Here is a 15813-nt window from a genome sequence, read left to right as displayed (position 1 = left end):
TGATTCTCACTGAGTCTCTATCTGCACAACAGATACTAAAATAAAAACGGGAGTTGGGCCTCACTTAATGCAGCTGTTTTTTATCATTACCATGGTTACTTGCTAACATCCGCTGATGACCACGTGACAAGGCACTAATGAATTGGAACAGGAAAGGTGTTACACAGAAAGTGCTAAAATGAACAGCATATCACGTGCAAGTTATTAATTTCCTGAAGTTTAGCAACAAAAATAAAACCGGCTGCGTTTCTATGACTATCTGTTTTTGCAACTTGAAGTGTCACGGCTACCTGGGGGTTTCAACTGTTGTTTCAAAGTTTAAAGACATTTTCTGCATTAAAGCTACATCATGGCAGAGTAAATTACCATTGACAAAGTGCAACCTCATAATGCACCTTTGGTCAAAGATATTTTCACAACGGTCATGGAGAACATAGTGTTATAGGCTGGAAACTATGCTGCTTGAGTTCCTTTCCAAAGAAACATGTATAAAATACACAGCTCTTGACCAGTGACGGTTTAAAGACATTTGCAAAACAGAAAAAAGGCATGCTTCACTCTTTAAAGTAGATTTTATTCTTTGAAAAAGCCTCATCTTTGTTTCATGTGCTGTGGCATTCCCACAGGTCTTCATTATTTTAAAAGTTGATGCCATTAGGCAGAGATGATTTTTGTTTGTCCTCCTTGACACTGACATTTTCACATTTTCCAAAATGGGAACTTTGTCTTCACAGTCGGAGATACAGTGGGTGGAAGTAGAGACGAGACTCTGGTGCTTTTCAGTCAGTATGTTTTAAAGCAGGATTGGTAGAAAATGACACATTAAACAGATGCAGAGACTGCATCTGCCTTTGAAAAGGAAATGCTTTTTTAAAATCTATTAATATCCATAGTGTCATTTTAAATTTGAATCAAAAATTTGGCGAACATCAAAAAACTTTTCTGTCTTTCCTCAAATGGACTTATTGTTTTTAAAAGTGAAGGACTTCATGTAGATTGACTGACCAGTTTTCCCTACTTTTTGTGTAAAACTAGGCATGGCAATGTGGGGGCAGTGTGGAGGTACTGCCTTGCGCACGGATCGCCCACATAGAGCGTGCTCATAAACCCTACACTGAAGATCTGACCTCCAATGTGCGGCGAAATGCCCTCAGAGTTGCAGAAGTCTGGATGGATGAGTTTAAAAGCCATGTTTACATGGCATGGAACATCCCAATGGAGGTGAGTGACTATAGTCATCATGTTGTTATGCAAATTTGGAGAAATGCATCAAGCATGCATTACTGACTTTCAAAATAAGCGCCCTTTTATTTTATAGAAATAAATTTCTACAGCAACTGTGGAAGTAAGTTTGCTGTTTTGTCTGTCAAAGACGTGATATAACTAGACCTTTGGATGGATTTTTCTCTATATAATGCAAACTCCAACTTTGTGAAACTTCTAGTTCTGGTGAACCATTTCCTCACCCTTTCTTCTTGAAGACAATGCTTGTATCACAGTTAAGTGCACATTTTGTAAAAACTAAAAAAACACAATTCTTCTGTTAACCAGTAAATTTTTAAATATTTCAAAATGTGCTTTTAATTTAGCTGATTTAAATACTCCATTTTTGTGTGAGTACCTTAGTGAGCTCTTCAGATAGAGGTCTGCTGCCACCAAACACTTCAGCAGCAAAGAGAACATTAGACATCATAAGTAAGAGATTTAGATATGATGGGGTCCATCTGTTTTTTCCTCAAGAGAAGCCCTTCAGCTTAGCTAAATGATCCTTAAGAAAACCCTGTGGGGATATTAAAGTGTTGCAGTGCAAAGAACATATTTAAAAACAGCTGTTGTTAAAAGTCATTTTAAAGAGTCATTATTTAGGAGTCAATCTAAACCTAAAACTCATTTAAAACTCTGCAACAAATGCCTCATATGGAAAATCATTGTCTTGTGTGGTTTTGCAACTGTGCAGGTGTAAACGTTTCAGGTTTGGAGAAGTGATTTTTGTTTTTTTTTACAATGATATTATTTTAACTGACACTTCCAGATACAACACCCAAAATATTTTCTCAAAACTTGAATGTTTTAAGGACAATAAAAGGCAAAAATATGAACTACAATGTGACAAATGAAGACCTTGACTATGATTTAAACAAAGCAGGTAAGATGAGCAAAGATCTGGCAGTGAAACATAAAAAAACCTTGGACTTACTGGGAGTAATTAACAAAAGCAAAAACTAGTGTAGATGATTTTAATTGAAACATCATATGAAACTGACTGAGGGAAAACGGAACCTGAATGTAAACAAAAATAAATAAATAAAACCAAAACAGCCTCTTTTTTCCAACGACACAGAAAACCCTTGAGATTGTAAAATTCTGCTTTAAATGACTAACTTTGTTCTCGTCTGTATTCATATTTTTTATTTCAAACTATGTAAACTTTTCCTAAAAACTATCAATCTACAATGATATAATCTTCTACCTATGATAAATGCAGATTTGTGTGTAATCTGCTTGAATATGTAAATTAGTGTTATGAACAGATGAGCATCTGCATGCAATTCCATTGACAAATGAGGCATTTAACGGGGGCTCTCCTTAACAAGCATGAAATTCAGCCCCAGATTTAATTCCATAAATAAAAAGTTAATTAATTGTGTGTAAATAAAGTTTAAAAACCACTGGAGTCCATCTTTTTTTTTTACTAGAAAACCAGCCAGCTGCTTTTGAGACCTCTCCATATGAGGTCACTCTCATTGACTTTAAATGAGATAGTACACATGGGGGATGTAATGTTCAGCTTAAGAAAAGGCAAATATTATATTTTCTTTGCAATCAAAATTCATCTTGTTTTATATTTGACTGTAAGGTTCTTGACCAAAAATGTTGGTTGGCAGGATTCATTATAGATACGGTTCATAGAAAGAGCTGGAAAAAACATGTGAGGCACTGAGAGAAATCAAATCTGATTCCCTCCTTTATGACCCAATAAGCTGGATTCTGTGTGTGTGTGTGTGCCTCATTCACAAACCAGGACTCGGGGATTGATATTGGCGACATTTCTGAAAGGAAGGCATTGAGGAAGAGACTTCAGTGCAAGACTTTCCGTTGGTACCTTGTCAACATCTACCCAGAGATGAGGATGTACAGCGACACAATTGCATATGGAGTTGTAAGACATCTTTGTCTTCTCTGTCAGATATTCAATTTCATTTTTTTTTTTATCTTAAAAACAGATCCACAATTTTGCGACATGAAAATCTTAACATTTAGTCGTTTTTTTAAGTTCCTTTCAAATAAAAGCAAGTTCCAATCATATACATATAATCATATATAATTATTTTGTATTTGGATTACAGAAAGATTAAAAACTGCAAGTAATGGAAGTTTGAGGATTTTATTACTTTAAAGTGCTCCACAAATGTCTCCATCATAATCTGCCAGATTGTCAGGCTTGTGGCAAGAACTTAGATCTTTGATAAATAAACGTAAGCATGAAAAACAAGGGAGAAATGAAAAAAAGAGTTATATAACAGATGATCTTAATGCCATAACACTGAGGATAATTACTTAAATTAAGCTAGCTGTGGTTAATGGGACCACTGTGACAAGGACTACACACAAAACGTGCCAACAATCAAGAAAAACTAATAACATCAAACAAAGCAAGCAGAAGGGCATCCTTAAACAGACACCCTAACAACCAGAGGTTTTGTGTTTTATTTTTTCAAATCACCAATTTATAGCTGCCTTGTAATGCAAAGGTCCACAATGAATCCCTGCTTTCTAGGTCATTTTTAATCACTGGACCTCCTTAATCCATTATTTGTGACATTTAAGTAAGAAACTAATCAAATGGGTTTTTTATAGGATTCATTTTCGGTAACCACATATCAATTAAGAAAAAAAATGGCATAATCCTTTTTGTTTGTTTGATTATATAATAAGAAAAGAAAATAATTGAAAAGTAATTGACATAAAAATAAACGGAATATCCAACATATTTCTGCATTACACATCCCCGACTGTCTCAGATTTAACCAGGAAACATCCACCTGGACTAGAAAGGTTTAGTGCATCACAAAATAAAGGAAAGTCCATTCCTACGATAAAATGTTTTCACAGTCAAAACGATTCATCTCTGTATTTTCACACTTGCTCAATAAAGTTCAGGGACATGAAGGGATTGTAGCGTATCCCAGCAATCATCTAGTGAGACACGGGGTTCAGGAAGTATTCACAGATGAAATCCACAAGTCAAATTATTTCAGAAAAGTAATATTAAGATCAAAATGTCAAAATGTAAGTTTTACATAAATAACTAAGCACATTTTTTTAAAGTAATGTCATTGTTTGGGTAATAAAACTTGTCCAAGGAAAACTAAATACCCTTTATTGTTTTTTTTTGTTTTTTTAACAAATAAAAAGAACAAGATGAGGATGGCAAGGTCCTTTAAAAGCTGTGCTTTTTATTTCAGAACCATCTTGCTTCTGTTCAGGCTGTTTCACAGTTTTGCTGGGAGCTGCCCAGTACAAAGACAGACTTATCTGTGGGAACTGAGCCGCTCCACTAGAGCAAGGATCAGGGTGATTGCTCAACGGTATCACAGTTGAGTTAACGAGGATGGGGCAAACACTGCTGCTCATCTGTGCCACCCAGATCTAATCCTGTATGTCCATAGATTGAACCTTCTAGCAAGGACAGGTTCCTTTTTCTATCTGCCTGTAGTAAACTTGGAAACCAGTCTTCAGTGTATTTATGACTTTATCAACATGAGGTTGTGAGTTAATCAGAATCTACTGATTTGCTTTTTTCTTTTGTTGCACATTTGTTGATCAATACCTCAATTGACCTCCTCAGTCTCCAATGTGCAGAGAAAACCCCTCAGTGCAGTTTATCCTATTAAGATCTGTAGATCTCCATGACTGAATTTGCATTTAAGTTGACCAAACACAAAGTAGACATGTGGAAAATCGTTTTCCTGATTTGGTTTCAGATTTGTCTGATTTAAAAAATGTGAATTATCTCCAGACAGAAGTGTGCAGCTTTGATGTGAAAACTCCTTTCAACACAATGGCATGGGTCTGTATGCCTGTTCCACTTCAGGAATCATTTTCAGCATTCTAAATCTTACTGACGATGTCAGAGATTATCCGTCTACTTTATATAAATCTTTGGTTTCCACACACTTCAATTCCCCATAAATGTGCAGAATTTCTTTTCCTTTTCCTTACCACAAAACTTAACTTCATCTTATGTCGTCTTTACAGAAAAGCGACAAAAGAGGCAAACAGTTTTTATTGTTTTTAATTCAATGTTAAATTCATATAAAATATTCACTAGGAATGTTGAACAAACAGAAGTGTTTTAATTTGCCAACAATTATTTCCCTTAGAGATGTATGTCTTCATACTACAGTGCTGCCTCAGACTATGAACATTAGAACTGTTTCATTTTGGTTTTCAGCTTTATTCTTTGGGTACAAATAGGACTCTTTTCTGAATTGTATTTAATTACCAGGGTGTTACTGTGCAAAGAAACATGAGTGCTAATTATTGACCTTTTGATTCTGATTTGCTTTAAGATTATAAAACATTTTGAAAAAATGGCTTAAAGTCCTTCAACCTAGTCCTTAAATCTCCTGATTAGAGAATAATTAAACACTTCCTATTGAATGCTATTTGGCAATTATTATGCTTACATTTCTTTTAAATTATATATGTGTTTATTATATATTTTTTTAGTGGTTAGCAGTCTTGCCTCATAGCAAGAAAGGCTTGGATCAAATCCCAGTTGCGACCTTTCTTTGTGGAGATTGTATGTTTATCTTGTGCATGCTCTCCAGGCTCTCCAATTTCCTCCCACAGTCCAAAAACATGCATCTTAGGATAATTGTTGACTCTAAATTGTCCCTTAGATGTGAACATGTGTGGTTTGTCATCTCTGTATGGCCCTGTGATGGACTGGCTAAGCAGTACGTTGTCATGTTACTGTGACAACGCGCCGCACCGCGTAACAAATGATCCCCTTTTTGTGAAAAGAAAAACGACCTGAACCGAAAAAATAACAAGATTGAAGTACTAAAAACTGATTGAATTTTTATTTCTTTTGTAAGTGACCATGGTATAAGCTGGGTAATGGCCTTCAAAGTGTGCATTATCAGTAATGAACGCAGTAAACTTTGCGTCAGATGGTTCAGGCTTCCACTACGTGCGTTAATTTCTGATAATGCACACTTTGTCACCGTTATCCCTTATATACATAGGTGTTTTGGTTAAAAAAGATATTTGACACATAAATTATTATAGATAAAATTATAGCATAGCATTTATACTGTAAATCAGAAATAAATCTACTAAAAAAATAGTCATTTTTGATCATTAAGCTGTTTAGCTGGAAAATACACAAACACATTTTATGATTGATTACATGCATATAGAATTACCTCAAAAACAATATATATCCTATTGCAATCACTTATCAGAAATGAAGTAGCCTACTGTTTATTTAAATGATAACTTTTTGCCTGATAAACCAATTTCAACTCTGCATCCTTTTAGTACATGTATCTTTCACCACTTTTTTCTTTTGTTGCAGTTTACACAAAGTTCTAATATGTCTTACAGAAGTTTAAAGGATTTTTTTACTTCTTATTTGATTACTCTGCCTCCATATGTGGATGCCCTTCATGTAAATGTGCCTTTAAGTGTTGCGGCTCCGAGTCTTTGCCTCCACAGGTGACAGTGTTTCATATTTATTTAATTCTTGCCAGAGCTAGAAACATTTAGACGTGTGCCGTTGATGGCTGCATGTCCCGCCTGTGGGCTGACTGATTATCAGATTGAAGGAGACATCTACAAAGCCACAGAGAAGTTGAAATCATCCCCAACTGTTTATTTTTCGGATCTTTCTTGTTTGCCTAATTCGCTCCCCACATTAACCACCATCCCCGCAGCTCCCCATGGAGAATTTTGTGTCTCGCAATCAAGTGTGCTTTTGTCACGATGAGCATGAATAACCTTCGGGGTCTGAAAGAGTGAGTCACGATGGTAAAGTAGAGTATGTTTGCTTCACACATTTATGAAACAAAAAATAATTGAACTAAGTTAGAGATAGACTTTTTTGTGTGTTTCCTAGTGTTTGTATATAGATAAGCTGACAAACACAGGGCATTAACGTCGGGCCCCTTCGTATATTGTTCTCTATATTCTAACTTGTAGGGATGCTGCATCTTGATGCAACCAGCCTTTTCTCTTTCTCCTCTGTGAGTTAAGGTTGAGTAGAAAAAAGCAGATTTACACATGATCTGGTTTATTAATATTCTTTATTGATAAAAATGGAAGGTATTGTTCTTCTACTCATTGTAATGTCTCATTTGAACTCTTTTATGGTTAAGTCCCACTCCGATCATCTTTTGATCTATTATAAAATTGTACCCAGTGTTGTTTTATTTATGATTATCCCGTTTTTAGACAAAATTTTTAAAAAAAACTGTGTTGTTTTTCTAGACCATTTCTGCAGAGCAGCAGTTGTTTGTTTGAAATTCACCTCTGAGTAATGGGTGGGACTGTTGCTGTGTGGTAAGCCAGCCCCCACATCCCATCACCCAGCCTACAGTCCCTCACAACCCCAACTTAACATTACTGATGCAACAAAACTGGCGAGCAATATTTGAGCTACCCAGCCATGCAGTTCTGAAACACATGCCAGCTCAGATGAGAAAAAGTAAGACATACATGGATATATTTGTCTGCAGTGGTTGGATTGGAATGGAGCAGAGCAGAGAGCTTGTAGGCCAACTAGCATATTTTCTACGTAAAAAAACATGCATCTTAGGATAATTGTTGACTCTAAATTGTCCCTTAGATGTGAACATGTGTGGTTTGTCATCTCTGTATGGCCCTGTGATGGACTGGCTAAGCAGTACGTTGTCATGTTACTGTGACAACGCGCCGCACCGCGTAACAAATGATCCCCTTTTTGTGAAAAGAAAAACGACCTGAACCGAAAAAATAACAAGATTGAAGTACTAAAAACTGATTGAATTTTTATTTTATTTACTCTCTTTTCAAAACAGCATGTTTTCATCTGTTCCTGATTCCCAATGATTTGTATAAAGAAATACCTGGAAATGCAATTTTAAAATTAATTTTCTTTATATATTTCCTCCATCATCAGAAAAATTCCACAAGAACAGGGTAAAAAACATCAAAAACACAATTTTCATCAAAGTGGGTCTATAAAACTCATTGTTTGATTTATGGTTCATTTAATTAAACTTTACGTTTCTGGTTTTCTAAAATTTATAATTTATACAATAGGCCAATTGGAATCAAGTAAAACAATAAAATTCCAGATCTGAATTCACAATCTTGTCTTTTTTTGCCGCCTAGTCACCATCAAAGAGAATGGGAAACTACTGTGCAAAGGCTTTTTTTGGAAACCTTTCTATAGATTTTAACCTCAATTCTGTATTGAAAAGCAACAAAAACTTTACTTGTCTGTTTGAATAATTTAAGTTAAGATAAAAATACACAAACATGTAATAAATTTGACACTCCATCACTTTAGCCAATTCTGTGAGGGGATTAAACTTCAGGCGCATACTGGACTAGAAACATAGCTTGAGTGTGTTAAAAAAGCTTCCTTAGTAAACACTTTCATATGAGTTGAAGAAACTAGAGAAAAATAATATATTGTTTTAATAAATTCTGATTTGTTTTGGGGGTTTTTTCAGCTAAAAAACTCTCTGAAGAGCGATCTGTGTCTGGATCAGGGGCCAGATGGAGATAACGTCCCCATCCTGTATCTCTGTCACGGTATGACACCACAGGTGAGAACCCTCACTCTGCCACAACTCTACTGCTGTACATTTTCATCTTTTTTAGTTTTCCTGTCATTTTTCCTATGTTTGATAAAACGCTTTTTTGCGTGACAGGACATATTGCTATTATCTGTCTCATCTTAGAGGCAACACGGTCAGGCTAAAAACAAACACACAATGGCATATTTTCAAAAGACTCCACATTTACTTTGCTCCAGTGTTTACTTTTTTGTATAGCTTTATCTTTTAAATACAAATTTTATTTATCCTTTCTTTAAACCCACTGAACGTCTTGATCAGCTTGTGCAGCTCCAAAAAACAATTATCTGGAGGTGTCTTCAGATTGTAGCACATCACCATAATCATCTATTTTCTCCCCCATCCTCCAGCTCATACTGATTGTTGCGAGCCATTAGTGTCTGAGCAAGTCATTGTCAGCCCTCATTATGCAGAGCTTTCATTCAGATCTCAGCTTATGTCTTTAATCCACTTGAATCTCCCAAACGTTTCACATTCCTAACATCTGTACTTATTCCTTAACACAACTGTTCAACTTTTCCATACACGTGTAACAGCTCTTATACACAACAGACACATTTGAATCTGTTGTATAGCTATGTATAGCTGCATAGCTTAAAGGGAGGCTACACCAAATGATTAATGCTTTACCCAAATTTAGCACCAGTTCATAGCTTACAAATGCTATAATATGAAGAACCTCACTTTTATCATTTCAGAGGACTAGCAAACTAAGTCTAGTCTCTGGACTTGGGCCCTTTTTGAATTAAACAGGGGCGCTGACATATTGGATTACTAGTGCTGCCATCTATGGGATAAAGCTAAACCCATGCAAGAGAGGCCCAAGTCCAGGAATTTTGCACCTAATGCATTTTAAATGTCAAGCATGGTCAATACATTACAACGGACTTGGGACTTTTTCACACATAATCAGATAGCTTTTCCCTTGAAGACCATAGAACAAATAACATCTCTATTTTGAAAAATTGTGGACTTGGGCCCCTTTTCAACTAACCTATTAATTTTACTTCAAGGGGAAAAAAAAACTTTCTTTACATCCTAATTATTTATTTTTTATTATTTAATATGTCTATTCAACCAAGGAATTTGTATGAATATTTTTATTCAGACTGAAAATCTCTGCTCGGTTTTTTTGTGTGTTTTTTTAAAGAAAATCATTAAGAAGTATCATTGAGTGTGGCATATTTGCTAAAGATTCTGCTTAGAACTACTGTTTTTTATGTCAAAATATGAAAAAATTGCATTTATCAATGTATTTGCAATTAAGGTTACAATGGGTAAGAAAGTGCTGTTGTTAAAGTCATATTTCAATAAATCAATTTACGTTACTTTAAAATGAACTTAACTTGTAAAACAGTTAAACTAAAAAAAATTTTTTTATCGCATGTCCTGACATTCTGTGGTGGAAAACAACTTTTTTGTTGTTTTCAAAAGGTTTAAGAAATGTTTAATGCAAAGTCCACCTCAAGCCATTTTTAAAAATTATCCTGTGAACAATCTGTTTGATAGACAAGGAAAAAAAGATTCTGGATTGGAAATTGAAAGGTATCTAATAGTGAACTGCATCTTATTGAATTGCAAATATAATCCAACATATGTACATTTAAATTTAAATCAGACTGACGTCAAATGGAAGAACATTTTACATAGTGACTAAACAAAATGCAAATTGTAGCTCTGCCATCTTTTTGACTTTACAACACTAACAAATTGTAATTAGGATAATATATGATGTTATAATTTGTCATTCTGCTGCTTTCACTTGATGCAGCATGTAGAGTAAATGTATATTCGCAGACACAGCTTACCAAAGTTGGATAAAACCTGCAAAGTGTCACATACAGCATAAAGAGAAGGCTGTTTTTTTATATTTGCAGCAGAAATTCAGTGCAGCAAGTGAAGTCAGAATGTGTGTGTACACACACACACACACTTATGCCAGAACCAGACTCATGGCCTTCCAGTCAGGAACAGCTGCAAAATTAAGCAAAAACAATTAAGCATAAACAAAAAAACTTACTGGCAGAAAAGAGCAGGAAGGAGTTTGATTTCATCATCTAACAATGAAGCTAAAAAAATCACTTGACTGAAACTCAAAAGCCCCAGAACTATCAAACACAAACTGTGTTCCATTTATTAATTAGGGAGACTAAAATCTAAGTCAAGAGGATGTTCAGATAATCTTTTTGAAAAAAGTTTTAGTGAAATTATTTGTTGCTACTCACTTGTCATAAAGTAAATCTTTTTGCCTTTAAAGTTAAATTTGATTAGCCAAAGACACTCCTGAGCATTTGTTTGAATTCTGTTCATTAATTTGTAGATTTTAAGCTTTTACTGATCTAAGAGGCAATTTGAGTTGTTCTTTATTTAAAAAGCATTAAATTATAATTTGTGTGATATTACTGGAGCTCAATCGCTGGATTATCTGCAAAGGACATGAAATGTAAACAAACATCTAAGCCAATTTTGTATCATTATTGCATATTTATCGCTCTAGCTGATCAAGATAGAAAGACATTCAGCTTTGCACTGTTAAATACTGTAGTCCAGCTAATGTAGGCGTTGTACTCCTTCAATGGGTCACTAAATAAATCTGTGCAGGGCATTGGAATATGCAATAAAGAAAATAATTCAGCATGCAAACGGCAGATCTTTGCCTTAGGCCTCTTTTACTCTATTTCTCTCTCCTAACAACTACTTGCTTTTGCATTAAAAAAACATCTCCTCTGTAAACATTTCTGAGGGAAACCGGGTAGTGTAGATTCTCAGTCACCAAAGTCACAGTAATCCTTAGACCTTAAAGAAAAAGCTTGTTGATTCGTAGAAAAGTTTCATCCTGCAGGCTTTTGTCCCTTTTCTGTCTGGTGAGGAGTTTTAAGCTTAATAGCTGTGGCTGGGAAAATCAAGCACAAAGGAAAAGTACAGGGTTTTAAAAAATGTACCGGTATATATTTTTTTTAATGCAGAGGGGTCTTTTCCAAACACAACATAAAAGGGCACTTCAAGCCCAACAACACCCCATACACAAAAAGTGGTTCACCTTAAAGGTAAAATATCCGAACCCAGACTGTTTTGTATGCAACTGAGAGCGGTGAAGAGTGCAAACATCTTTATTTAGGGGGAATTGAAAGAAACTCTCCTCAAACGCATGGCTCTGCATGAGACTGTAATGTCAGAGCTATGTTACAAAATCACAGTTTGACAGCAGATATTCTACTAAAACACTTGCCAACAAAATCAAAACACAATTTCACAATCTGCATTAGTTGATGACTCTCTGTCATGGTACACAAAACGTCAGAGTTCAAGGCTCTTCGTGTTGGTGATGCACATTATTCAGAAAAGAGGAGTGAGAGTTATTTTTAAAAAAGGTTTAGCTTGTACAGGCAAAAACAACAACATAAAATTAAAAGGGGGGTCACATGAATGCTTAAAATGGATGTGGGAGTTTTGTCCTTTGTGCTGGTCAGGTAAACACGTGGCGCTTTGCAACAAAAAGGTGCAGACACTTTGTTAAAGGGTTTAAGTTTTGTTGGCAGTGCTCATTCCAGTCGATGTGTGCAATAACTACAAAAAGGATGTTTGTAAGGTGGCCCAGAAGCAGAACTGTGTGCTGCTGTGCAGATATCTGAAGAAACGTGGAGTGGAAAAAAAAGTATAAAAAATTAATGCAAGATTTTCAAAATGAAGCACCAACTGGGAGACTAAGCCTTTGGATAAACTCTAGGTTTCACAGGCTCTGCCACATGCTGGCTGGCAGACAGAGCAACACTGCTGTGTGTGTGTAATGCACTGGGTCTGTATCTAGTGTGTCTGGGCCTTGACCCTCCACAGAGATTGGTAAAGCAGAGGCATTTGTTCCACTAACAGAGTGTAAAGCTGAAAGTTTCCACAGGTCATTTACAAGACAAACTTGAGGTCAGACATTCTCTAAAAATAACAGAATAAGATCAGTCCCCTTTCTCCAAAATGTTATGGATTTTGAGCTTTTTATTGTTGTTTGAATCCTTTTTCATGAGTACAACATCAAGTAATTGAATTACTGCACGATCTTTACTACTTTCTGATGTTTTCAAAGTTTTTTGAATTTGAGCAAATTTCAAATGAAATTATTAATCCTTAAATTACATTACATGATGGCATGATTCTGTAAGCAAAAAATAAAATTATTTATTTCATGTTGTACTGTAAGAGAGCGATCTTACTCCCAATTTCTGAGTTGTTGCTCTGTACTGCAAGAACTTTCTGCCAGTAAATATTGTCTACCAGTGAATAAATAAATGTTTTACAACTTGCTTAATATAAACAAATATTTAGCTTTCTTGAGAAAATATGTTAATAAATGTTCCCCTTGCAAAAGCCTAATTATTCAGTATTCTTTATTTTGTATTCAGCATTCCATTCCCTGAATTAATGAGGCCTTCTTTGCATTGCCTGGTTTTTGATTGTTATCCATTCATCCAAGAAAGTAGAACGTCTATTTGATGTAAAGAAACAGAACTCATGGATGTCTCAATTATATACAAAGGCAACCCTGGAGCAAGCCTCGTTTAGAGCATTGTTGAGCACACACGTGGGCACAGGGAGCTGCAGCTGAATGCTTTGCTAAATGTCCGCCGAAGCCGTTAGAACCTACGTCAAATTTCCTGATGTGGCGTTTGTTTCAGAGTGTCTACTACACCCAAACTCAGGAGCTGCACATTGGGCTTCTCAGTCCCACCATTGATGACGACGACAACAAGTGCCTGGTGGATGTGAACAGCAAGCCGCGCCTCACTGAGTGCAGCTACGCTGCAGCCAAGCGCATGAAGCTCCAATGGCTCCTGACTCAGGTGACAACCCCTCATATGTCACTCTCAAAACTCATTTGTGATTATATAGTTAGATGGAATATGGTTGTTATGTTTAACACAATATATATTTTTATCATTATATATTCTATAATAATGCAAACCCCAAAGAAAAGCACAAATGACTCCAGAAGATTTCAGCTACAGTGGGTAGGAGACGTATTGCTGTAAAACTGTTGCATTGAAAGAGTCAAATATACAAAGCTCTAGTGAACCTAGAAACCACAATTAGATTTACAAGTTTTGGACTTAGTTACATGAAAAACAACAAACAAACAAGGAAACTTCTATTTTTCTTCCTCTTTGAGACAGTGCTAACACCTTCATTGAATGTTCTGAATGGGTATTTGAGGAAATGTTAAGACTTCTCTGTCCCAAGATCACACGGTGAAGGAGTCTAAACCCAGAAAATCCAACTTGATGGCAGGGTACTTAGGAGTTGGATAAATAAACTAAAACATGAGCAAACTTTTAATCAAGGTGCATATTCTTTTTTCCAAACTTTATTTGTTTTATGCAGAAATTGTACAAAATGTCCATCAAATCAACTGCATAATTACGTTTTTTATAAAGGAAAAATTCTAAGGACACAACAAATCATATAAATCTCATTGCATTACAGAATCCTATCAGGTCCAATTATAATCTGTATTTTTTTTTCCTTCTGCCTCCTTGAGGTTAAAATTAATTTTTCTGCTTTAATTTTACCATTTTTAAAGCACTTGAGGTAACAACTGAACAAGCCACCTATTTGACTTAATGGTGGTCATAACATTTGAATTTGACGTTTAACACATTGAACAAACTGTTGGCATTCTGTTTTCAAATTTGAAGCCAACGTTAAAATTACAAACGATGCTGTACCTTAAGTAGCCACTAGGGGCTGGTGTTTGAGGAAAAAGTTTGCATTGATTTTTATATAAAATAAAATAATGCCAACCAACTTTGCACCAAAAAATTAACTAATATAAAGCATGTCAGCAAAAATAGTTGTTTTTTTATTCATAACAACTGTGGGTAGCATTCTTTATTTTATCTGATCTTTGGATTTTAATATACCCTAATGTTTTGCTAAACTAGAGGTGTATTTTTTAACTTGCATGGCCCCTTGCAGGATTTAACAAAACTTTCACTTCACTTTATTTTGGAATGACTTTTTGTGTGACTAAGTGCGCAAAAACTGTCTTGTGACAGAGGATTGTCCCTCTTGCAACTTGAAAAATATAGAATATTAATTTCTATTGTTTAAAAGGCATAATACTGGTACAACTCCCTGAAGCTTTTTGTTTGGAATCAACAGGTCAGTAGTCTATAATTATATTGTCATTTAACTTTCACGCTTGGTTCTTGTCTGAACAGAAAATCATAGGTTTTGCAGCTAAATGCTGCTGTTACGTTCCTCTTCAGAGAGGAGGGAGAAATGTGCAACATAAAGAAAATAATGATTACCGGGCGGGGTTAAGGTTGGCCACACAGCCGTTTATTTGGTGACACATAAAAATCAAAAAGGGATCTAAAGGCAAATAACCAACAAAACACCAAAGGGGGAATAAATAATGGTATAACTTAAATTCTCAGGCTTTATAGCAAGTCAACTAAGACAGAAATACAAAACTCCAAATTACTCAAAATGCAAACAAAAGACCATGAGAGTAAATGAAACAAAAGGACAAAACCCGACTCAAACTAAGGGGGAAACCAGATGCTTTCTCAAGCTAAGGCCAGGCAGACAGCAGGGGCAGGCTGAAGGAATGAATTCCCACTCAGGAATGCAGCCGCCACTGGAGCACAGGATCCTGGGAGCTTTTAAACTTCCCTCCAAGCCAGACGATTGGAAGCAGCCTCAATCAGCTCTGCAGAGGGGGCGGAGTCAGCAGCTGTGCAGGAGCAGACTTCTACAGGAGCTAGAACACATACACATAAACACACCCTAAAACAAGCAGAAACTACCATGGGTCATAACAGCTGCAATCTAGCTATTTTTCTGAACATAAACAGCTTAGGCAGCGGATCTCCAGTGTCTTATTCTCTTGATTCATCTACAGTAGTATGGCATCCAGTATCAAAAAAGGAAATAGCCATAGGCTAGGTAACCATGATTCTGTGACTTT

At 35.7% G+C, this 15813-nt stretch overlaps 1 protein-coding gene across 2 annotated transcripts in view; it reads left to right on the top strand.

Moving 5' to 3' along the window:
- The window catches only part of galnt18b (UDP-N-acetyl-alpha-D-galactosamine:polypeptide N-acetylgalactosaminyltransferase 18b), a 77545-nt gene that overhangs the window by 58225 nt on the left and 3507 nt on the right, over positions 1-15813 (top strand). The window contains exons 7-10 of one of the 2 annotated variants that reach the window (XM_004066998.5): positions 1036-1221; positions 3023-3160; positions 8727-8822; positions 13520-13684. In XM_004066998.5, coding sequence (XP_004067046.1) covers positions 1036-1221; positions 3023-3160; positions 8727-8822; positions 13520-13684 — 585 coding nt within the window. The remainder of the gene's footprint in view (positions 1-1035; positions 1222-3022; positions 3161-8726; positions 8823-13519; positions 13685-15813) is intronic. The other variant, XM_020713982.3, reaches the window with a different exon arrangement.

The sequence above is a fragment of the Oryzias latipes genome, chromosome 3 (genome assembly GCF_053564925.1).
Source record: "Oryzias latipes strain Hd-rR chromosome 3, Olatipes_Hd-rR_3.1".
Lineage (NCBI taxonomy): Eukaryota > Metazoa > Chordata > Actinopteri > Beloniformes > Adrianichthyidae > Oryzias > Oryzias latipes.
This window is presented reverse-complemented; position numbering and strand designations above follow the sequence as displayed.